The sequence below is a fragment of the Tachyglossus aculeatus genome (genome assembly GCF_015852505.1).
Source record: "Tachyglossus aculeatus isolate mTacAcu1 chromosome 12 unlocalized genomic scaffold, mTacAcu1.pri SUPER_6_unloc_1, whole genome shotgun sequence".
Classification (NCBI taxonomy): Eukaryota; Metazoa; Chordata; class Mammalia; order Monotremata; family Tachyglossidae; genus Tachyglossus; species Tachyglossus aculeatus.
In genome coordinates this window covers 4,623,485-4,649,339 of record NW_024044828.1, presented here as the reverse complement: position 1 = coordinate 4,649,339, position 25,855 = coordinate 4,623,485, and the positions used below count along the sequence as shown (strand labels likewise).

Below are 25,855 nucleotides of genomic sequence, written 5' to 3'. Positions count from 1 at the left end.
GAGTTTCTTCTCCTGCCTTTGCCCGAGAAAATGAACATGTCATCTAAAAGCCCAAATCACCTGAGGAAGTATTGCCCCTAAATGAACAATTTGGTGGGTAATTAGAATGCCTGTTGTAGAAAGGATTATTGCTTCTTCAGAGAACATATCATCCAGAGCACTCAAAGCACATAATTGCCTTCCTGAAATCTCTCCTGTCCTTTGCCCTTTCTGCTCCAGAAACTCAGGATGTACCTTCGTGCAATTGGAGTTAATGTTTTTATTTTCTTTCACTTGTGTTTGCATACTGTAACTTACATTAGACGGTGCCGTGTATTCAGGTAGATGAGGGTACCTGATATGAGATTCTAGCCTTGAGTAGTTGGGACTGCAAAGATCCTAAGCATATCTGATTATCCTTTAATAATAATAATGGTATTTGTTAAGCGCTTACTATGTGCCCAGCACTCTTCTAAGCTTTTCACTTTACCTACTTCTCTGGGATGATGGAAATGGCACCTTTGTTGTTTGGTGTGGTTTCACATCAATCTCTTCGCCTCCCAGTTGTCCATATGTCTCTCTGTGCTCCAAGTGAGGAAGCAGGCCCCTTTTCTGACTGCCACACATCAGGCTAGTTTTCCACTGCCATAGCACATGGTTGGAGACTTCCTCCCTGGGTCTTTAAAATGGTCAGTCTGTCCTCCCTGCTGACTTACGCAGCCTCTAGACTGTAGGCTCATCTCAAGACCCTAAGCTCACTTTTTTAGGGTATTTGTTACTGTGAGTCGAGCACTGTTCCAAGCACTGAGATAGATCCAATGTAATCAGACCGGATGCAGTCCTTGTCCCAGATGGAACTCACAGGCTAAGTAGGAGGGAGAACAGGTATTGAATCCCAATTTTGCAGTTGAGGAAATTGAGGCACAGAGAAGTTAAGTAGCTCGCCTAAGATCACCAAGTAGACACGTGACAGGGACAGAAAACCCAGGTCCTCTGATTCCCACACCTATGCTCTTTACACTAGACCACACTGCTTTCCTGCTCTCTTTAGGCAGAGAACGTGTTTACCAAGTCTGTTGTATTGTACTCTCGAAGCGTTTGGTACCATGCTCTAGTATAGTGCTTTATACACAGTAAGCGCCCAATAAATATGATTGAATGAATGAATGTTCTGCACACAGTAAGTGCTCAATAGGTACCATTTATTGATTGATTATACTGTGGGGTTGTAAGAGAGGGCATGTTCTGGGTATGAATTTGTCTTCTCTTCCATATTAGGTTGAAGATTCACTGGGCCCAGGGCCTGTGTCTTCCATTTCCCATATAACTCCCCCGGAGAGTGCCGAGAAAGTTTGTCGACTCAGGAAAGTCAGTCAGCAACTTGGCGGTTATCTAAGAAAAAAAACTCTAGAGTTCTTGGTCCCATCTGGACCAGGTGGACATCAAGGAAATCATCTCCTGGAGCCAAGTGCTGCCATTTCAGCTCCATTATTCAGTTTGATCCAGGAACAAGCAGGCTTATTCCTATGGCTCTCTGGCACCATTCCCCATCATGTGGTTACAGAGCATTTGTTGCAGCCCAAATCGGCAGGGGTCTCCTGGGGACTTAATCACTCAATCAGTGGTATTTATTTAGCACTTACTGTGTGCAGAGAAAACTGTAAGAAGCCCTTGGGAAAGTTGGTAGACATGTTCCCTGCCCACAACAAGCTTATGGTCTAGAGGGGGAGACATTCAAATAAATTATGGTTATTTACATATGTGCTGTAGGGCTGAGCATGGGGTGAATATCAAATGTTTAAAATATACAAATCCAAGTGCATAACTCTGTCATATTGGCCTCTCTCAAGTGCTTAGTACAGTGCTGTACACACAGTAAGCACTAAATACCATTGATTGATTGCATAGATGATGCAGAAAGGACAGGGAGTAGAGAGAAATGACAGCTTAGACAGGGAAGGTCTCTTGAAGAAGATGGGATTTTTAGTAGGGTTTTGAAAGTGAAGAGAGTGGTGGTTTGTTGTAGGTTTAGTACAGTGCTCTGCACACAGTAAGTGCTCAATAAATATGATTGAATGAATGAAGGTGGAGGGAGTTTCATGCCAGAGGACCTGAGCAGGGAGTTAGCAGTGAAATAGATGAGATCGAAGTACACTGAGTAGGAAGGCGATAGTGGAGCAAAGTGAGCAGGCTGGGTTGATAGGAAATCAGTGAGGTAACACTGAAGGGGGCGAGCTGATTGAGTGCTAATCAACAAAGTAACATAGAAGGGGCAGAGCTGATTGAGTGCTTTAAAGACATGGCAAGGCATTTCTGTTTGATGAGGAGGTCGATGGGCAACCACCGGAGGTCCTTGAGGAGTGGGGAGACGTGGACCAAATGTTGTTTTAGAAAAATGGTCTCAGGCTTCCTGAGCAAGCTTCATAGGGGTTATGTGATGGCAAACAATGATTGTCATTTTCCTTGTCAGTCTTCTCCAACATATCCATACACACACTCAGCACCATGGATCAGTAAGGGCAGTGACTGCCATCAACATCCAGAGGAGGAGGGGGAATGCTGTTTGATGATAGCAAGGTGTGGTGCTCTCTCTCTCTCCCCCCCCCCCCTCCCCCTCTCTCTCCTCCCGGCCCCCTCTCTCTGATCCATGGCTCTTCCTGCCTCTAGCAGGGAGAGCCAACAGACTCCCCAAAGAGATGGAAGAGGATTTTCCCATGATGTCCTCCCCTCCCTACTCCCTGCTGGCATGAGGTTACTCCACTTCCATATTCAGTTTAGGAATGTTTGATGTCTATCAAACAGGGGAAGCAGTGTAGCCTAGTGTTTCCAGAGCATGGGCTTGGGAGTCAGAGGACTTGGGTTCTAATTCTAGCTCTGCCACTTACTGCTGTGTGGCTTTGTGCAAGCCACTTAACTTCTCTGTGCCTCAGTTGCCTCATCTGTAAAATGGGGATGAACACTGTGAGCCCCAAGTGGGACCACCTAATCACCTTGTATCCCCCCAGTGCTTAGAACAGTGCTTAGCACATAGTAAGTGCTTAACAAATACCATCATCATCAAATACCACAATTGTTATTATTATTATCTATCCCCTTGTCTATGCATCCCTAAAATCTCTGTCCATGACCATACAGTTTCTCTTAAAGAGCACAGGCACCAAGTATTCAGCTGAGCTTCTGAAATGCTACAAGCAGACAGGTGCTAGGCTGTTGTCTTTGTTTATGTTGATGATAATAATAATAATAATGGTATTTGTTAAGTGCTTACTACATGCCAAGCACTGTTCTAAGCGCTGGGGTAGATACAAGGTAATCAGGTGGTCCCAGATGGGGCTTACAGTTTTAATCCCCATTTTGCAAATGAGGTAATGGAGGCACAGAGAAGTTAAGTAGCTTGCCCAAAGTCACACAGCTGACAAGTGACAGAGCTGGGACTAGAACCCACCACCTCTGACTCCCAAACCTGTGCTCTTTCCACTAAGCCATGCTGATCCCTTTCTCCCCCAGGAAAGAATGGAAGGGGGAGAGTATGGGCAGTCCTTCCAGAATGACAACTGGAAGTCACAGTGCGTGATTTGGATAGAAGACATGGAGGGACAGTTATATTACGTGGCTGTCCACTGGTTATAACTTTGACGTGGCTCTGAGGGAACGCTGTTTCAAGGAAATGACAGAAGGGTGTGGCTCCCCTGTTACCCATTTTTAGGATTGCAAAGGGAATCAACTGCAACTCTTTTTAATCCATTGTTTACTAGAAACCGATCTTAATCAATGCTAACTGACCACTGGTGTCAAATGCCAGAGAAACAAGCCAAGTACAATAGTCCCTGTCTAATTTTAGCCTTATAAAACGTAAAGCAAACTTATATGGCCTTTCGGTCTGCCACAACCTTCTCTAATTCCATTAGCTGTGACAGAAGAAATGTCCTATTTCAGTTGTTTTCAAAGCTTATTCTTCCTAAACCCTTATTTCTTATTAAGGCAGTGGTTGACAATCCAATTTTTGGATATCATGGGGGTGTGCAGAAACACAATTTAAGTGCTGTAGGAGGAATGTCTGTATTAGCAATTCTGGCAAATGTCTGTCTGTAGCTCTGATCCCTGTCTAGAGTGTGAGCTCTGGGAGGATAAAGGGAGGGCTCTTTTGAATAACTTTTAAATTTGTGTGCTTCCTGGTAGCACCTGAAATTGGTAATCTTGGTCTCACTGTCATGCCCACAAAGGCATTATTATTACCCAATAATAAGTGCATAATACCATTATTATTATTAATAATAAATAACAGGCTTACTATGTGCCATGCACTATAAGCACTAGGGTAGATACAAAATAATCAGGTCAAATACCGTCCCTGTCCCCCGGGGGGGTTCATCATCATCAATCGTATTTATTGAGCACTTAATGTGTGCAGAGCACTGTACTAAGTGCTTGGGAAGTACAAGTTGGCAACATATAGAGACAGTCCCTACCCAATAGTGGGCTCACAGTCTAAAAGTCTCTCTCACTATCTGTGTATGTGTGAGAGAGAGAGAACAGGTATTTTATCCTCATTTTAAAAAGATGAGGAAACAGAGACAGAGAAAGGTTAAGCGACTTGCCCAGGGTCAGGAAATATGTCTATTATATTGTACTCTCCCAAGTGCTTAGCACAGTGCTCTGTGCACAATAAGTGCTCAATAAATACAACTGAATGAATGAAGGACCAGAGCAGGCAGGTTGGGAAGGCGGGACTAGAATTGGCTTCTCCTGACCACGAGTTCCAGGCTCTTCTCAATCAATCAATCAATCCTATTTATTGAGCGCTTACCGTCTGCAGAGCCCTGAACTAAGGGCTTGGGAGAGTACAATATAACAGAATTGATACATGTTCCTTGCCCACAGTGAGCTTACAGTCTAGCAGGACGGCCCACGTGGCATCACCGTGCACTCTGGAGGCTTGGTTCCTGGAGTTCAGTTGCTTCACGGCTCCTGTTTTTGGGACTGGAAGGTGGAACTCGATGATCGTCCCGGGTTTTCATTTTTGTCCTAAAACCCATTTCCTTTTTGTTTTGTAGCTGTGCCCCATAAAATTGGGCGAATCATCGACGGAAGCCCGGCTGATCGCTGTGCCAAACTCAAAGTTGGAGACCGGATATTAGCTGTGAATGGCCAGTCTATCATCAACATGCCTCATGCAGACATCGTGAAGCTCATTAAGGATGCAGGCCTTAGTGTGACCCTCCGCATCATTCCTCAGGAGGGTAAGTGACTCTTCCCCAGCACTAAAGGTTGATGTTCTCGAGATGTAACTCACCCTCTCATCCACAGACCCTCCTCACCCCTCCATAGGCTCAGTGCCAGGATGGATTGCCAGTTTTATTTAAATTCTAATTTTCTTGCTGCTCTTGGGACCTTATCCCTCTCCGGGCCTGGAGGCCAGACTAATTGTATGGCCACTTAACCCTTCAGAACCAAAGTCAAACAATTGTTACGCAAATCCAGTGTCTGCGATGAAGTCAGTTGGGGACCTAGAATCTGGCAGAATGGAGATTGGAAAAGGGGAACATCTGACCTCTAGGGATTTCTTCACCTTTAAGGAAATGTGCTAAGACTCAAACCATCTTGTGTTGTCAAGCGGCGTGGCTCAGTGGAAAGAGCCGGGACTTGGAGTCAGGATTAATAGGTTCAAATCCCGGCTCCGCCAATTATAATAATAATAATGATGGCATTTGTTAAGCGCTTACTATGTGCAAAGCACTGTTCTAAGCACTTGGGGGGGATACAATGTGATCAGGTTGTCCCACATGGGGCTCACAGTCAATCCCCATTTTACAGATGAGGTAACTGAGGCTCAGAGAAGTTAAGTGACTTTCCCAAGGTCACACAGCAGACATGTGGTGGAGCCGGGATTCGAACCCATGACCTCTGGCTCCAAAGCCCGTGCTCTTTCCACTGAGCCACGCTGCTTCTCTATTATTGGGCAAGTCACTTAACTTCTCTGTGCCTCAGTTCCCTCACCTGTAAAATGGGGATTAAGACTGTGAGCACACTGTAGGACAACCTGATCACCTTGTAACCCCCCCAGGGCTTAGAACAGTGCTTTGCACATAGTAAGCACTTAATAAATGCCATTATTATCATTATTATCAATGATTGGTCTTGAGCAAATAGAGCTCCATGGCCGAACGGATCAGGGAGGGGTAGAGGCGAGGGGATTTTTTCATTTGAGGCTGTCGAGCATCAAACTGGGTAAGGTGGGCTCTTTGAAAATCGCCACCATGGTGGAACTGGGGAAAGCTGCCCCTAGGGACCCCCCTCCCCTCCTGCCCTTTCCTCTCCCCCAGCGTGCAGCCTGTGCGACAGCCTGTTCATCTCTGGACTCCCATGTCACAGAGCTGAGCAGCCCCGCGTCAGCCCCCAGCTCGGAGAAGCAAAGTCCGATGGCCCAACAGCAGCAGCAGCAGCAGCAGCAGCAGCAACAGCAGAGCCCCGTGGCACCCACCAGTCCCATCTCCCAGCCCCCTCCACCGCAGCCGCTCCAGCTCCAAGGGCCCGAAAGCAGGTAAGAGCTGAAACTCCGCCACTCTCCCCGGGGACCCGGTGGGACCTCTGGCAAAGGTTGCGTTTAGGAGGAAGGCTGTGGATCCAACAGGGGTGTTTCAGGCTACCGGATAGCATTCAGTCAATCCATCATTTATTGCTTTTAACTGGATCACTGAAGCACGTGGAGCTCCTAGGGGAAAAGATAAATCCACAATCCGGTGGTGTTGGTGAACTACCAAGTTGTTGATCAATCAATCGGTGGTATTTATTGAGCGCTTACTGTAAGCTAGACTATAAGTTTGATGTGGGTAGGGGATGTGTCTGTTTATTGTTGTAGTCTCCCAAGCACTTAGTACAGTGCTCTGCCCACAGTAAGTGCTCGATAGATACAACCGAATGCACTGTACAAAGTGCCTGGAGTGTGGCTAGGGGAAAGAGCACTGGCTTGGGCATCAGAGGTCGTGGGTTCGATACAAATAGGTGACTTTCCCAAGGTCCACAGTGGTGGAGCCCTTCTACCTTAGACTATGTGCCCCATGTGAGACAGGGACTGGGTCAACATATTGCTAATTGTCTATTTGGAAGCCCTGAATTAATAACAGGCTTTGATAATATCCCAAAGCTCCCAGGAACTTGGAGAGACATGTTCTACAAAATATCAACTTTTGGGGTGCTGATATGCTTTCCCATATTAAGGTACATTTGGTGCTCCTCACTTTGGGGCAGAATATCCTTTTAGATATTTCTGGGTTTCATTTCCTGGTTCTGTTTCTCAGTCATCTTCTGGAGACACTCATCTGGGCTTCTAGACGGTGAGCCCATTGTTGGGTAGGGACTGTCTCTATACGTTGCCAACTTGTACTTCCCAAGCGCTTAGTACAGTGCTCTGCACACAGTAAGTGCTCAATAAATACGATTGAATGAATGAATGCTTTCTTCAGCAGAGGGAAGGCCAGATAAAGCAGCGTGGCTCAGTGGAAATAGCATGGGCTTTGGAGTCAGAGGTCATAGGTTCAAATCCCACCTCTGCCACTTGTCAGCTGTGTGACTTTGAGCAAGTCACTTCACTTCTCTGGGCCTCAGTTCCCTCATCTGTAAAATGGAGGTGAAGACTGTGAGCCCCCTGTGGGACAACCTGATCACCTTGTAACCTCCCCAGCGCTTAGAACAGTGCTTTGCATATAGTAAGCGCTTAATAAATGTCATTATTATTATTATTATTCTTATTCTCTGGGCCTCAGTTCCCTCATCTGTAAAATGGAGGTGAAGACTGTGAGCCCCCTGTGGGACAACCTGATCACCTTGAAACCTCCCCAGCGCTTAGAACAGTGCTTTGCACATAGTAAGCGCTTAATAAATGTCATTATTATTATAAAGCAGGGAGAATCAGTCAGGGATTCATAGTGTTCTTGGCATGCCGTAAAGCTTGAAAGAAATGAGAATATTCTGAGAAAAGAGACACATCCTCCCCTTTCCTGGCTGAACCGGGACCCCCCGCCCCACGCCTTCCCACTCACCACCATAACCATCCTGACTCATTCAGTTATAGGTCGGAAGTGAAAGCGAGGCAGGATGTGAAGCCAGACATCCGACAACCTCCGTTCACAGACTACAGGCAGCCATCCACGGACTACAGGCAGCCACCCTTGGACTACAGGCACCCGCCCGGCGTGGACTACCAGCAGCCACCCCCACTGGATTACAGGCAGCCACCGCTTATAGACTACCGGCAACACTCTCCTGACACTCGGCAGTATCCTCTCTCAGACTACCGGCAGCAGCCCCAGGTACGAGGGGAAAAATAATAATTGTGGTATTTGTTAAGTGCTTGCTATGTGCCAGGCACTGGCAGTCAGTCAGTGAGTCAGTTGTATTTATTGAGTGCTTACTTAGTGCAAAGCACTGCTCTTAGTGCTTGGGAGAGTATAATATAGCAATAGAACAGGCACATTCCCTGCCCATAATGACTTTACAGTCTAGTCCTGGTCCCACAGAGGGCTCATAGTTTTAATCCCCATTTTACAGATGAGGTAACTGAGGCACAGAGAAGTTAAATGATTTGCCCAAGGTCTCAGAGCAGACAAGTGGTGGAGCGGTCTTTTGTGTCCCAGGCCCATGCGTTATCCACTAGGCCAAGCTGCTTCTCAAAAGGCAGCGGGCTCAGAGCTTGGACAGAGTGGATATTTAATCCAAGGTGACCAGGCCTTAGTGAACAGAAATAAGGAAAAGAACTGTGATCGCATGTACAGGACAGGGCCAGGTGGATGATCCTGAATTGCTGCCTGTTCAGGGTTAGTAGTGCTAGCAGTATTTATTAAGCACTTACTGTGTGCCAAGCACTATGGTAAGCACAGGGAACAAATTCACAGGTGAGAATTAGACCTGGTGCCTGGCCCCCTAAGGGGCTCACAATATAAGAAAGGGGTATAAAGGAAATTCTTATGCAAGCCACACTCCACAAGGCATCATGTCTGTAGTCCTTTATACCAGCATTTTGACTCAACAGAATGCAGTCCTCTTGAATTACTCTGGGAACAGCTGACAATTTAAGAGGTGTTCCACGGTGCTATTTGGAATGTAGACTACAGTCTATAAGCTCACTGTGGGCAGGGAGTGTGTCTGCTTATTGCTATACTGTACTCTCCCAAGTGCTTAGTTCAGTAAGCTGCACACAGTAAGTGCTCAATAAATATGATTAAGAATGCTGTTTTTCCTGCAGAATAGTCACAAAGTAGGGTAATTATACCATTTAAGGCCAACTCAGATTCAATTCCAGGTTCCTGACTAAGGGCCAGAAAGTCCCTAAAATAATGTCCCTCCAGGTGTACTATAACAAAGCTGTTCCTGCTGTCCCCTACAATCCTCTAAAATGTAAGTTCCTTGTGGTAAGGGAATGTGTCTACCAACTCTCCTAAGTGCTTAGTACAGTGCTCTCCATTCATTCATTCATATTTATTGAGTGTTTACTGTGTGCAGAGCATTGATTGATGGGGACAAACACTTTTGTGCACGTAAGTTTGATGTAAATAATCTCTCTTCCAACCAAGGATTCCAACAGTCTGGTTCATTCTCCCATTGCTAACCTGCAAGTCAAACACACCCCAAACCTCCATGGTTTCATCCCGATGCTCAGCAGAAGGTGGATCAGGGGGTGACATGAGAGGTGGGGCCCCAGAACTATATTTATTGAGCAATTACTGTGTGCAGAGCACTGTACTAAGCATTTGGGAGAGTACAAGAAAACAATACAAGACACATTCCCTGCCCACAGCTAGTTTACAATCTAGAGAAGGAGAAGACTCTTAGCAACATATTTGCAAGGAAGCAAACAAAAAAAGCTAATTGTTAAAATGACTGAAGTCAGAGTGTTTTCCAACTCAGTCCCCTGCTGTTGGATCATGAATCTCACTCACTTGCAAAAGTTGCTGGATTTAGTTTCTACCTCCCAGTCATCAGGGCAAACGTACCTGAATTCAGAGCCGTCATAGTGGCTCCGGATGAGGACTAGCATTCCCGGGTTTCCAAGCCTTAATGAAGGCTCTTCCAAGCAGCCTTCCCTGACTAAGCCCTCCTCTCCTCTCACTCCCTTCCGCATCACCCTGACTTGCTCCCTTCATTCATCCCTCCTCCCTGCCAATAGCATTTATGTATATATCTGTAATTTATTTATTTATTTATATTAGTGTCTGTCACCCCCTCTAGACTGCGAGCTTGTTGTGGGCAGGGAATGTGTCTGTTTATTGTTATATTGCACTCTCCCATGCGCTTGGTACAGTGCTTTGCACACAGTAAGTGCTCAATAAATACCACTGAATGAATGAGTGAACTTTCCCAGCAGGGGTGTTTGGTTCAGGAAGAAGGGTTGAGGGAGTTACAGAGCAGGTCTTAATGGGTCCTGAAAACCTTCTTTTCATCCCCAAAGCCTTCTTGTATGAAAGTAATTCGGTCAATCATATTTATTGAGCACTTACTGTGTGCATAGCACTGTGCTAAGCACTTGGGAAAATACAATGCAACAATAAGCAAACACACTCCCTGCCAACAACAGGCTTACAGTCTAGAGGGGAGAGTGGGAAATAGCCATTAGCCCAAGTCACCAGCCTCCCTTTGTTTCCGCACACCCCCGATAACCATCCGCTCCTTTTTCCTCTGCCCCCATTAGCAAAGAGGACTGTGGCCAGCTGCTACCCTCAGAGGTCAGTGACTTGAGGATTGGAAAGGCACAGTCAGGGGAGGTGGGCTACAGCAATAGGGCACTGGTTGTCTTGGAAGAGGTGAGCAAAGCACTGTCCCTCACACTGTTTCCTATGAACAGAACTTTTGCAGGCAGCGGCAATTGCCAAGGACACCAATTACCTGTCATGACAAGGCCCCTTAGTCAGTCAGTCAGTTATATTTGAGTGCTTACTGTGTCAGAGCACTGTATTATGCACTAGGGAGAGTATAATATAACAGTGTGACAGACACATTCCCTGCTCATGATGAGTTTTCAGTCTTAAGGGGGAGACAGACATTAATATAAATAAATTGCAGATATGTACATAAGTGTTGTGGGGCTGGAAGAAAAGGAAGAGAGGGCTTAGTCGGGGAAGGCTTCTTGGAGGAGATGTGCCTTCAATAAGACTTTGAAGCAGGGGAGAGTGATTGTCTGGGACCATGGACTCACCTTGACCGCACTGCATAGGAGCATTTGGGGGAAATGGATTGATTATGAAATTGTGCATCCCGTTTTCTGCCCAAGCAGGATTTTGATTATTTTACCGTGGACATGGAGAAAGGCGCCAAAGGATTTGGATTCAGCATCCGTGGAGGACGGGAGTACAAGATGGATCTTTTCGTGTTGAGGTTGGCAGAAGACGGGCCGGCAATAAGGAACGGAAGGATGAGGGTAAGTGTCCGTTCTTCTCTAGACTCGCACGAGCTGGGTTCATTTTCCAGTGAAATTGCCAAGGAGTGCAGCTGGAGTAGACTGCAGAGAGATGAATAATTGTTCGATCTCAGATTGTTGACGGTTTTTTAATGGTATTTGTTAAATGCTAACTTTGGGCCAGACACTATACTAAGCACTGGGGTAGATACAAGGTAATCAGACTGGACACAGTCCATGTCCCACATGAGGCTCACAGCAGCAGAGCCAGGATTGGAACTCAAATTATACTGAGATTAGGTTTTCCTGCCAGAGCCATGGGGGCTTTTGGTAAATATTTCAGGAGGCTTCTACCTTGCCAGCAGACTCTCATCCACAAAGGAATTTTCCTATTCATTGTGTGTCTGCTAGCTAGAATGGGGCATGTGAGGTGGTGACATCTGTCACAGGCTGGGCACTGGGTGAGGTGGCTTGTGACACGGACTTTTCATGAACCTATTTCTATTCTTCAAGGGCAGATCATATGGCTGTGAGTCCTCAAAAACACCCGTGATCCCAATGCTAGTCTCCTGACCCCAGTTACCCAAACCAAAGTTCATGCAACTAAAAATAATTCAAACTATGATGGCCTGAAACAAGCAAATCTCCATCTGCTTTCATTCTCAGCATTTAATCATGTCTACCACTTTGGATTCCAGTTAATTTGAACAATTGAGCTTCACTCACACATGGGTCTATGGAACTGGTGAATTCCTGCTGAGTTTGAATGAAGGGACTATACTTTGTCTAAGGGTTAGGGCAACAAAAAACAACAGCCCAGCACCAGGGCTTTCTAATATACTATAGTATAGAATAATAGGTGAATTCTATTTGATAGTCCTGGCTCTGCAGAATGATTACAAGCTTCTAGCCAATTTTCAAAGAACAAGTTTATGTGGAAGCATTTTGTTTCTTCTGCCTGTCCCCAGAGTACTTATCAATTTATTGAGCACTTACTGCGTGCAGAGCACTGTAGTAAACACTTGGGAGAGTACAATATAATGGAGTTGGTAACACATTCACTCACCCCCAAAACTGACAGTGTACACATCCATAATTTATTTGAATGTCTGTCTCCCCTTCTAGACTCTAAGTGCCTATTGGGCAGGGAATGTGTTTACCAACTCTGTTTTGGACTCTCTCTAACGCTTAGTACAGTGCTCTGGACACTGTAAGCACTCAATAAATACCACTGAATAATTAAAGGCCCTTTCCTTCTTGAAACTGCAAGACCAAAGGCATTTGTCAGGAAGCAGGCATACGTTTTGTTTTGACCAAAGACGCCCTCTGACATTTATCTGCAGACAAAACATCCACTCAGTATAAGCCCAATAAATTTTTAAAAATCAGATTTTACCGAACAGATGTATTGTTTGATCCTAATAATAATAGTATTTGTTAAGTGTTTACTCTGTATCTATTGTTCTAAGCACTGGGTAGATACAATTTTAATCAGGTCAGACACAGTCCCTGCCCCACACTAGGTTCACAGTCTGAGTTGGAGGGAGAACAGGTACTCATCCCCATTTTACAGTTGAGGAAACTGAGGCACAGAGAAGTTAAGTGACTTGCCCAAAGTCACACACCAGGCAAGTGGCAGAGCTGAGGTTAGAACCCAGTTCTTCTGACAAGTGATTTAGAATATTAGTTAATTACATAGGCCACCCCAGAGCATATCTAAACCCTGGCGTATTTTTGCTGCACTAACCCTTTGACAAAGTGTAGTCCCCTGCTTAAAATTTAGCAGAAGTAACCCAGGGAGGCTACCTACATACTGTGGATGTAATCCATAACACAGTAGATGGCAGCAAGGCATACAGAGACCACTCGCAACACTTTGATTTGGCCGAGTGTTTTCAAATCAACGATTCTGTATTGTCCTCATGGCATCCCTATAAGGTAAACATCCTTCTTGGCATTGTACACTAAAAGAAATTGAGGCCCAGAGAGGGTAAGTGGCTTGCCTGAGGGCACACATTAGGGTAATGGAAGAATTGACCCTCTTTAATAATAATGATGGCATTTGTTTCTTTTCATGCTGTTTCCACCAGCATCCTACCCAGAAAAATTCAGGCAACTCTCAAAAGCCAGACCTCTGTGTCTGGGGCCAGAGAAGCAGCGTGGCTCAGTGGAACGAGTACGGGCTTTGGAGTCAGAGGTCATGGGTTCAAGTCCCGGCTCCGCCACTTGTCAGCTGTGTGACTTTGGACAAGCCACTTCACTTCTCTGTGCCTCAGTTACCTCATCTGTAAAATGGGGATGAAGACTGTGAGCCCCATGTGGGACAACCTGATCACCTTGTAACCTCCCCAGCGCTTAGAACAGTGCTTTGCACATAGTAAGCGCTTAATGAATGCCATTATTATTATTAGTAGTAGTAGTAGTATTATATAAGAGAAGCAGCATGACTCAGTGGAAAGAGCACAGGCTTTGGAGTCAGAGGTTGTGGGTTCAACTCCCGGCTCTGCCAATTGTCAGCTGTGTGACTTTGGGCAAGTCACTTAACTTCCTCTGTGCCTCAGTTAACTCATCTGTAAAATGGGGATTAAGACTGTGAGCCCCCCATAGGACAATCTGATCACCTTGTAACCGCCCCAGTGCTTTGCACATAGTAAGCGCTTAATGAATGTCATTATTATTATTATTATTGTTATTATTATTATTATATAAGCCTGGAAAGTGGCCAGGGGAGACCAAGAAACAACTGCAGCTTTTGAGGAACCCTACAGAAAGGTCCATGATAGGCCATGTTGAGTTGTGGTCATTGTTATGTTCAGTGGGGCAGCTTGCAAAGTGCAAGGTTTATTCGTGGGACCCTCTCCTGCCTGCTCCTAGGATTTCACTGTTATTTTTCAACCCCTATGATCAAAGTCTTACTCCACTTATCTGCCCTTATCTCCCATACTCCCTGTCCCTTCTGTGTTACCTATGCAGGGGTATCCGTAACCGTTAAGCTCCTGGTACTCACCCTATCCTCAGCCCCGTGGCACTTAGGTACATATCTGTAATTTATTTTAACATCTGTCACCACCTCTGGACTGTATGCTCCCTGTGGGCAAGCCAACTCTCAAGCGCTTAGTACAGTGCTCTGTGCACAGTAAATACTCAGTACATACCATTGATTGACCTCTCTTCCCTCCAAGGAAAAAGACAGAGGTGAAACTCTGGACCAGGATTTGATGGTCCAAGAGATAAGAGGTCTTTTGACACAACCCAAGTTGCTTGTCTCCACCCCAGTGCTTAGTACAGTGCCTTGCACATACCACAATTATTATTATTATTATTATTATTATTATAGGCCAAGATACTCACCCATTCCTACTTCGATAGACTAGTTGATAGAAAGACTGAAGCAGTGTCTTGCCCAAGGCCACAGTACTGTCTGAGGGGAAAGCAAAGATTAGAACTCCAGCTTTCTAGTTTCTTGAAGGATCCACAACTTCTCTATGGCTTCCTGTTTTTCATTTAGAATTGGTTGTTTCAGATTGCCTCTTCAAATTTCAAAATGTCAGTTCACCGATTTGATAATTGCAGGTTTTACACAGGATTAAAGAGTCTCTTAAGACCAAAGAATCCTGGGAATTGTGCTTCTCTTTCCTTGAAAGATAGGTTATTTAGTCTTTGGAATTCTTGGTAGAACTATAATTCCAGCAACAATGCAAACCACTTACGGATCTGATATGTCTGCAGTTAATGAAGTTGGCTTTTTTTTTTCTTGTTCAGGAAAATAAGTTGTTGCAAATACACTCATTGTTTAAAGGTTGTGAGCATATAGTTAACCATTTCTTGAGTGCTCCAAGTGACGTTAATAGGATAGGCACTGGTTTCTGGGCCCATTTGAGAGAGAAAGCTTGTAGAAATGTTTGCTTCCTACTTCAACTGTGACCCCATGTGGGACAAGGAAGGGCCCAACCTGATTAACTTTATCTACCCCAGTGCTTGACACGCATTAAGTGCTTAACAAATGCCACAATTATTATCAACAGAGGTGTAAGCTCTCCTGAGCAACCCCCAGATGGGGAAGGGGAGGGAGGCAGAGGGGCATCACCATCAATGGTATTTATTGAGCACTAACTCTGTGCAGAGCACTACACGAAGCACTTGGGAGAGTGCAAAACAACAGAGCGGTAGATACATTCCCTGCCCACAACAAGCTCGCAGTCTAGATGGGGAGAAAGACATCGATATAAGTAAATAATGTGTAATATATTATTTATAGATATACACATAAGTGCTGTGAGTTGAGGATAATGCAAATAACAAATGGGAAAGTAAAACTCACCTCATCCCATTTGCCCTCTCCTCCTCCCTGCTTGCTCTGCCCCTTTCTAATCATAATGATTAATAATTGTGGTATTTGTTAAGGGCTTGCTATGTACCAGGCACTGGGGAAGATAAAAGCAAATGGGGTTGGACACTGTCCATGTCCCACCTGGAGCTCAAAGTCTTCTGAGTTCTGAAATCTCACCCACTTCCCCTGTACTTCATGAAGGTGAGAGCAGAGGGAAAGCCTGGCCTATACCCAGAGCAGAAACATCCGTGTCCTCCTCCTCCCCTCTTTGGGAGCCTGCAGCTCTAGGGCGAGCCCTCAAGGCTTCCTAGCAGACACCGTGCTGCTGGAGGACTTTGAAATCTACTCCTTCCTCGCAGTGCCAGGGCTAATCCTAACTCCACCTCAGCTTGCTCTCTGGTTAAAGTGGGCTGTCAGGCCTCAGGGCTTACCAGTGCTCTTCCACTAGAGGAACCATTGATTGACAACACTATTTACTAACCGCATATCTGAAAGCAAGACAGCAGGTACAGAGGGGCAGAGGGCCTCAGATTGAATGCTGGCTTCTTTTCCCAGCAATTCTGGCAGAGGAAAAAGGGAGAAATTTGGAGAGTAGTTTGAAATTCCAAAGAACTCTTGAAAGGTTAGCTCAGTCAGCAGCACATTGACCTGAAGGGTAGCTGTGCTCAACCCAATGTGGTGGACTCCCTCCATTCCACGGAAGAGGTAGTAAAATCTTTGTCCAAAAGTGTTTGAGAACTGTGCATCGCCAATTAATTCTAATATTAAAAATACTGGAAAGAGAGGACCAAAAACACTCTAACCCCACAGAGACAAAGGCCAGTGACAGAAGGACCAGGGGCCTGGGGGCAGAAGACCTGAGTTCTAATCCTGGCTCTGCCACTTGCCTGCTGTGACACCTTGAGCAAGTCACTTACCTTCTCTGGGCCTTAGTTTCCTCATCTGTAAAATGGGGATAAAATAAGATACCCCTTCCCCTTAGCCTGTAAGTCCCATATGATACAGCGCCTGTGCTGATTGGAGCACAGCCTAGCAACTTGGGAGGCAGAGGATGTGGGTTCTAATCACACATCCACTGCTTGTCTGGTGTTACCTTGGGCAAGTCACTTCACTTCTCTGTGCCTCAGTTACTCCATCTGTAAAATGGGGATTAAGACTGTGAATCATGCTTGGGAACAACCTGATTACTTTGTATCTACCCCAGCACTTGGCACATGGTAAGTACTTAACAAATACCACCATTATTATTATCATTAGAAAGAAATAGTCACTGTCGAAGTTAAGGATCATCACCTTTTTAGAAAAGCGTTGTTAGAGACCTGGCGTAGTACTAGGATAAAACAACCACACCCATTCTCATCAAGGAGAAAGATTAATGGATTTTTGTCTCTTAGGGGTGTAGGAGTGTTAATAGGACAGTTTGGATTTGTGAAAGGAATTGATAAAGTTGATAGAAAGCCCAACATCAAAACTAGTGTTGCAATACAGAATCCTCAGGGACCTAATCTAATTAAAAACTGGAAGTAAATAGAAAATGGGAAGTGCCAAATCCAGCAAAGACTGATGAACATACAAAACATTTTACTGATGAAGGCCACTGGAGCACAGAGATTAATTCAGGGAGCCGTGCTCCAGGTAGAAAGAAAATGTGGAAACACTTAAAACTCTAGAGCAGGAGATGCAGTTAAAAGGACATTGGACTTCTCAAGAGACAAGGTGGCAGGGCCTGAGGCTGTAAAAACGGCTTTTCGCCTTGGAAAGAAAAGCAACATTTTATAAGCATATGTACATAGCAAAACAGTAGTACCATATTGTTTATCCGGGAGGAAAGGTGGTAAGCAGATGGCTTGATAATTGCATCTTCCAGTGGATGCAGGGGTTTTAGAAGAAGCAAGCACGGGCAAATGGACAGCAGGCGAGAGCTCCTTTACACCTAAGGAGGGATGTCTTGACTAGGAGGGTCTGCCTGGAACAGGCTATCTAGAAAAGTTTTGAAGTCCCCACAACCTGGCGCTCTCTAATAAAAGGATGGCTGCAGACACACACCTTGTCCTGTGTGGTTTAGCCTGGAGGCAGAGAGCTGGCCAAGATTACCTTTGAGGCCCCTGAGCTCTAAGATTCCATTCCTGACCCTCCCTCACTTGCCCTGGGTCAAGGCTGTGGAGAGAGAGGCTCGGGATCCTGCCCTCACTGCTACTGGGGTTTTCACCTGCTTTTGTAGAAAGTGATCAGAAAGGCAACAGTCCAGGGGCTCTATCTTACCTGAGCGGTTGCCAATTGCCAGCAAGTGCCTCAACTAGGGAGCTTGGGGATTTTTCTTCTAATGGTGGAGCTGCAGTCCTCTAATAATAACAATGATGGTATTTGGTAAGTGCTATGTGCAAAGCACTGTTCTAAGCGCTGGGGGGGATATGAGATGATCAGGTTGTCCCATGTGGGGCTCACAGTCTTCATCCCCATTTTACAGATGAGGGAACTGAGACATAGGAAAGTGAAGTGACTTGCCCAAGATCACACAGCTGACAAGTGGCAGAGTGGGGATTCGAACCCACGACCTCTGACTCCCAAGCCTGGGCTCTTTCCACTGAGCCACGCTGCTTCTCTAGACAGTAAGCTTGTTGTGGATAGGGAATGTGTCTGTTATATTGTACTCTCCCAAGTGCTTAGTATAGTGCTCTGCACAAGGTAGGCACTCAATAAATATGACTGACTGACTGCTCTAACACCCAGCAAAGCATTCTGCCCCACCAGGACCTTGCTCCTCTCCTTTAAGTGTCCCTACGCATCCAGCCAGCCTGCAGGTTGCAGGGGCCCAAAGCAGTGTGTTGGACCTAGGTGAGCTAGACCCCCATGGATCCAAAGTTTCTCTGTCTCTGTTTTGACTCCCCTTACCTGACTTGGCTGGCATTAGAGAGCTGGAGTCTTGAATGCAGTCAGAAGCAGCGTGGCCTTTCGGAGAGAGCATGAGCTGGGGAGTCAGAAGGACTTGGGTTCTAATCGCCGCTCCACCGTTTGTCTGCTGTGTGACCTTGGGCAAGTCACTTAACTTCTCTGGGCTTCAGTTACCTCATCTGTAAAATGGAGATTAAGACTGTGAGCCTCATGTGGGACAGGGACAGCATCCAAGCTAATCCCCAGCGCTTAGTACAGTGCCCGCAATATCGTAAGCGCTTAACAAATACCGAAAAAGAAGCTTCATTCTGACCTGCTGAATGAAGGAGAGGATCACTCCCTCTTCACAGCCCTCACCTTCTAAGTCTCCTTGCTCCATCTTTCACTATCAGTTGTCTCATTAATAACCCCAGCACTAACACCTATTGATCAAGTAAGCTACCTGTCTTCTCTCCCTCCATCTGGCTCTAGGTCCTCATCTTCTGCCCAGCCAGGTTGACCCTTGCAACCCCACACCCGCATCCACCCCACCGTTCCTTACTGCTTTGGCCATCCTAGATCCTGTGAGCTGGAAGGAAAAGGTGCACAAGGAAAGAGAAGGGGAGGGAGAGACAAGTTTTAACGGTGGCTGGCCCGTGGGAAAGTTGGCTGTATTTTGTTTAGATCCATAGTTTCAAGTACCATGGGCTGTAGCTGGAAGCAAATGCTTGAACTGTTGTTCTAGATGTGTTTCAAAATATTTTTTTTTTAAAGAACATAGTTACAGAAAACTCTCCGTTTAGAAATCACTCACCTACTTTCCTACAGCCTTAAAAGAAGCAGGCTTCTGGGGACGAAGATGCAGTACAAAATCTTGTTTCAGTGCCTGGTTTCTTTAACAGTAGGGATGGGATAACTTCAGGGAAAATGAAAACCCAAACAGCCCCAGCAAACATTATCGGAAAATCCCTCACCACTCAAGATGGGAATAAATATAGGATGGAGTTCCTTTCTGAACAACTCACACTTTATACTGGGGAATGTGGGCACTATCTTTCCACACTAGCAGTAGTTCTGTTTCTGTTCTTACAGGCTCATTTGGATCCATATCATTTTCCCTAAGAATGAGGAAAAAGATGCCTTTCATAGAGAATGGTAGTCCCAGAGCTAGATATGCTAGTTGTAGAAGCAGCTAAGATCTAATAGCTCAAGTCTTTCCCCCTCCTAGACAAAGGAGACATAAGCAGAGGCTGGGAGTGAGTTAACCACCGTGATGAGAGATCAGTTGGCATTTTCCTGGAGAAGTATCAATTAATCAATGGTATTTATTGAGTACTTACTGTGTCCACAGCTCTGTGCTGAGCGCTTGGGAGAGTAAAACTTAGCAATATAACAGAGTTGGTAGACATGTTACCAGCCCACAGAGAGCTTACAGTTTAGAGGGGAGCAGGAAGATATAGATCCTTTTGGGATGTGGGGTTAGAAAACCAATTTACATCTCATTTAACTATATTACCTAAAGTGGCAATTTTCTGCTCTGCCATATTTTCTGGTAGAGTAGCAAAAAAATTAGGGAGTTGAAGGAATTTGCCACACTGGATTTCCTCTAGAGGCTGTGAACAACAGGCTAATAAAAACACTGCTTATGAGAACATCTTCTGGGAATGTCATCTTTCTCATAGCCATTTTTATTTGTTTTCCTGGACAGTGCTTCCTAGTCTTCTCCCTATAGATTCTGTCTCCTAGGACTATCCCTTCTGAATGCAGGTTCCCGCTTAATGCTGTGACTGTGATGATGGTTTGGGGAATTAAATTATGGAATACAAGTGTTGTTCCAATGTAATGTCAACTTAATGAATTGTGAGCCATGCTGATAGTTTATCAGAAGTGGCAACACCCAAAGAGAATATTATTAACATACAGGCATTGCTGTGACCACCATCATAAAGTACCCAGCAGAGAAATGCAAATTAAGTCTCTTCCAGCACAGTTGAATATATTTCTGTAGTATAATAAATTTTAAGAGAATTAAACAAAGTGATTCATTGACTGGTATCTTTTTAAAAATCTGAGTGAATACTCTGAAACTCAATCATTTCCTGTACTTTCTCCCAAAGGAAAAAAAATAAGGACAAAAATACTTGCTCTTTTGTGGAATCCCGGCTCTGCCACTCATCTGCTGGGCAACTGACTTGGGCAAGTCACTTCACTTCTCTGTGCCTCAGTTACCTCATCTGTAAAATGGGGATTGAGACTATGAGCCCAATGTGGGACATGGACTGTATCCAAGATGATTAGCTTGTCTCTACTTAGTAGAGTGCCTGGCCCATTCATTCATTCAGTCGTATTTACTGAGCACTTACTGTGTGCAAAGCACTGTATTAGGCACTTGGGAGAGTACAATACAACAACAAACAGACACTTTCCCTGCCCACAATGAGCTCACTGTCTAGAGGGGGAGACAGACATTAAGATACATAAATAAATAAATTTCAGGTAGATTACACATATGTAGAGTGTAAGCTCCTTGTGAGCAGGGATCACATCTACCAACTCTATTATATTGCACTTTCCCAATCACCTAGTACAATGTTCTTCAGCAAATGTTCAATAAATACCACTAATTGATTGATCAAGGCTCAAAAGAAAAATTAAAGTTAGCAACAGGTGTCTAATTAAATTTCATGAACCAGTTTTCTCAATTATTATACTCTACGGAATGAGCAGCAAAGAACAGTGAAGTTGAGAAGCAGAGCTGCCTAGTGGAGAGGACCTGGGAGCCAGCAGGATCTGGGTTCTTATCCCAGCAAGCCACTTCTCTTCTCTGTGCCTCAGTTACCTCATCTGTAAGATGGGGATTGAGACTGTGGGACATGGACTGTGCCCAACCTGATTTTCCTGTATCCACTCAAGTGCTTAGTACAGTACCTGGCACATAGTCAGCACTTAATACATACCATAATAAACAAGTTTTGACAAAGTATTGCACATCACAGAGTCTAACCTCTTGTATTAAAAATACTTAAGTCTGTGTCTAAAATGGGAATTGGACTGACCATCGCTTCAGGGGCAGCGCTCCAAGTCTTGTTTACTTCATATTGGAAGTGAATTTCAACCTCTCGAACCTAAAATAAGTCACTGTGCCTAAAACCAGGCAGCCCCAGCACCAGAAGCCCTGGTTGGCTTGAAGCAGCTTTGCTACTTTCACCCCAGCCAGCATGTGGAATGAAATGCCACAGTTGTGGCCACCTCTTTGGAGACATTTGCCTGGTGGCAGCAAGAAATCAACACCTAAGCAACCAAACCCCAATTATCCATGACAATGGGGAGCAGGGATGACCCAAGTAATTAAATCCAGCCAGTCCAAACATCTCACTGAAGTCTGCTGCCCCCACCCACCCCTACTCACAAATAGCAAACTTGCCTGTTGTTAATTTTCCAATCAATAAATGGCATTTATTGAGCATTTCCTGTGGGTAGAGCATAGTACTAAATGCTCAAAAAAGTATAAGAGTTGGTAGACGTGATCCCTGTCCACGTGGAGCTTACATGTCTACTGGGGACGACAGACATTAAAATAGATTCTCGGGCCCTGCTATCAACCAACAAAATCATTTGAGAGAGAGGTAGAAAGATATTACTGCTACCTGGGCAATCTTCACACTGGACAGTGATAGCCTCCATGTCAAGAGCAGAAGATGAGTCTTGGTCCTGAGAATCAGCATGGAGAAATTGATTTTAGCGTGTCACGTTCCCCCTGGGGCACAAAGAACAGAGAATGAGTAGGATAATCACTGGGCAATCCATCCCCGAGCCACTGGCGCTTTGAACACAGACATACACACACTAGAGAGAAGCACAAATATATCTCAAAGAATGGATGGAGGCCTAACGTATTTTGATTGTAGGTTAAACACAAGGGAGGAAACCCAGTATCACTTCTGAGCTGCTGCTTTAATATGGTTCATTACAAAATCCATTAATTAAATGACAACAAGTGTGTCCCAGGCCCCAGATCTATAGGGCCTACTTTTTCCATTTGATCACTTGTAACAGGAAGATGGACCCTTCTATCAAATTCTATTTGTTTTCTACGGAAAATAATTTTGGCAACAGACAAGAGTCCTTCTTTGGCTAAATAATAACAGGTCAAGAATTTGGAAGTGGGTACAGGTGTCATGTACACGGATTGTAAAGATGGACTCTTTTTCAGAACCTCAATTAAAGATCATCGAGTTTGAGGAACTCTGATTGTGGAAACAAGCAGGTTCTAGAAATCAGATGGTTTATCAGTAATAGCCTCAAAGAAGGGATTTTTTCCAAAAGCGCATCATGGAGCTACATAGACCAGAGGCTCTTTATTCCAATTATTAAAGAAAGCTCTACATTTTTTATTTCCAATTAACCTATCAATAGTGATGTCACTTAACTACTTCTAAGGAATATTATCTCCTCATTATTGCCAGAAAACATGCTGCCCAATTTCATAGCTCAGTAGTTCTCACGCATGGATGGACCATCTGAATTAACTTGAACAGAAACAAGATTTTTAAGCCTTCTACTACCTTCCTAAGTATAAAATTCATGTAATTAACATGCAACTTAAAATTGTATGAGAAAATAAAGTGGATAATGTTTATTGTTTTCTTCAGCATTAGGGAAATACAATGCTGCCATTTTCCATTTAATTTGAGAACATCAGTAGAAAAATCTTTCTAATGTACTGAGTCATTGGCAACAATAATTGAATATTATAGAACTGTGAGGGGTCCTCCTGAGAATGATTTCTCCTGAAACTGTTAATGAACAATAGTGGTAGTAGCAGTAGCCTTTACTGAGTGCCACTTGGTACAGTGAACTGTACTAGGTGCTTGGGAGGTACAGAGTAAAGAAGTGACCCATTCGCTCCAGGACCTTCCACTATAACAGGGAAAAGCCATGATTCCTAGAGTACGATTTTAAGATTACACATCCGAAAGATATCCTAAATATTATACATTCTTTGTGGACTTAATACAAATGTGTGTCCTCAAAGACATGTATTGCTCAGCTAAGCTGAACACAAGATATATATGGGTTTTTAACAGGCATTAAATTGAATGTTCTCAAAGGTAGGGACTGGGTCTTTTACTTCTTTTGATTGTTTTCCAAGTACCTGAAATTGTATTCTGCACGCAGTAAATGGTTCATCAAAGCTATTCAGGAGGTGAAGATTTTTGCCCTTCCCCAACTTCAAAATCTGCTAGACTAGAGCTCTCTCCTTTTTAAAACCCCCTGAATTCTACCTCTCCCAGAAGGCATTCCCTGATTAAACTCCACCTTCCCAGTTCACATCCAACAGCTAGTTTAATCAGATGCATCTCAGCACTTAGGTATATTCTTAGCCTGAATTTACACATATGTATTTCAATTGGAGAAGCAGCAAGGATTAGTGGATAGAACATGAGCCTGGAAGTCAGAAGGACCTGGGTTCTAATCTCTGCTATGCCACTTGTCTGCTGTGTGACCATGGGAAAGTCACTTCCTTCTCTGTGCCTCATCTGTAAAATGGTGAATAAGACTGTGAGCCAGCAGTTCATGGCACATAGTAAGTGCTTAACAAATACCATGAAAAAAACTACTGATCCTTTCATAATTTCGCTCTTGACAGGCTGCTATCAGCAGCAGGCATGTTTACAAATGGGTCTTGTCAGTTCCTCCACCCATATTTGATTGCAAGCTCCTCGAGGCCAGGGACTTAGCCTCTTACTCAGTTGTACTTTTCCAAGCACATAGTGCAGTGCTCTGCTCAAAGTAAACACTCAATAAATAAGACTGAGTGAGAGTTCTGTATGATACATAAAACAGAAGCCTATATGGTGTGAGGCCTATATAGAAGATCCAGTGTCACCGGCTAGCTGTTTCATTCTATCTCCCCCTATCTCTATCTCTTCCCCCTTCTAGACTGTGAGCCCGTTGTTGGGTAGGGACCGTCTCTATATGTTGCCAACTTGTACTTCCCAAGCGCTTAGTACGGTGCTCTGCACACAGTAAGTGCTCAATAAATATGATTGAATGAATATCTCGAATGGGATCTCACTACTAGGCAGATCCTGTTTTCCATTACAGTCATGCCACTGGAAGGAAACTATCTCTCAGAACTACCTGGGTTTAGAAAAGAAAAACACATTTTTAGGCAATGATGTACAAAACAGCAACGACACCTGATTCACGCATCTGTGGGTTCCCGTGGTCTAAGCGAGTCTGAGCTCCAGTCAGAGTTTTCCGTCTTGCATTGCTGCCATCCCCCCAAATCGCCAGCAGCTCCCACTACTCCTCTTCCTGGTTATGCAAAACAGATGTTCCTGGAAGGAAAGGGAGAGAAGAGAGTTTTACAATGGAAACACTACTGGTCAAAAATTAAACGGGGCTAACCTGTGGAAAGTCCGTGATCAAGGAAATCGATTTTTCCCAAGCCTGATTAGAAGGTGCCAAATCAACCAGCTCCCATCGCTTGAGTTGATGACCCAGTTTTCGGATGACTGAGGCTGTAGATGGGTCAACTTTGATTTTTGGAAACAGCAACAATTCAAGTGCATTGACAAGATACTTTAATTTTAGACAATATGTTGTTTCCTAATGCTGTTTTTTTCCACCATCACTTCTCCTTCCTTTGAAGTCCGCATGATTCACCCCTACGACCGAATTCAACTACTAGTTGGCATCATCTACAGCTCCAATTTTCAGGACCATATGGATGCCTCACGCAGATTCCTCCTCTCCTTTCCCAGCTCTACCCTGATACTTTGGGGACTTCAATATCCAGAGCTCCTTGTTCCCTGCCTACCAACTGCTCAGTTGTATTCAGTATGATCAATTGATTCCTGATGACCTCCCAGCCACCTTATTCCTCTCACTCTTCAACTCTGCCAACCTCCCGGTCCCCACTACCTCAGCTACACACCAGCTAGGACACATGCTAGATCTCACCATTTCTTGTCATTGTAAAACATCAACCTTACCAGTTTTAAAATCCCACTCTCCAATCACAGCCTCCCACCCACCTCCTCCCTGCAAAAGTGTCCAGCCTCCTCCCAGACACCTATGAACACTTGACCCCCTCCATTTATCCTCTTAGACTGTATGCTGGTTATGGGCAGGGAATGTGGCTTCTACTTCTCTTGTATTGTACTCTCCCAAGAGTTTTGTATGTTGCTCTGTACATAGTAAACTCTCAATAAATACCATTGATTGATCGATTGTCCCAGGCTATCATGCCCCATTTGGTCTCTTTATCCAACTTCCTC

General features: G+C 44.6%; 1 protein-coding gene across 4 annotated transcripts in view; it reads left to right on the top strand.

Annotated features, from left to right (window-relative positions):
• MAGI2 (membrane associated guanylate kinase, WW and PDZ domain containing 2) overlaps nt 1–25,855 on the top strand; it is an 825,111-nt gene that overhangs the window by 754,516 nt on the left and 44,740 nt on the right. For all 4 annotated transcript variants that reach the window (XM_038740978.1, XM_038740977.1, XM_038740979.1 and 1 more), the window contains 4 exons: nt 5,034–5,219; nt 6,352–6,520; nt 8,045–8,288; nt 11,246–11,389. In XM_038740978.1, the coding sequence (XP_038596906.1) occupies nt 5,034–5,219; nt 6,352–6,520; nt 8,045–8,288; nt 11,246–11,389 (743 nt within the window). The remainder of the gene's footprint in view (nt 1–5,033; nt 5,220–6,351; nt 6,521–8,044; nt 8,289–11,245; nt 11,390–25,855) is intronic.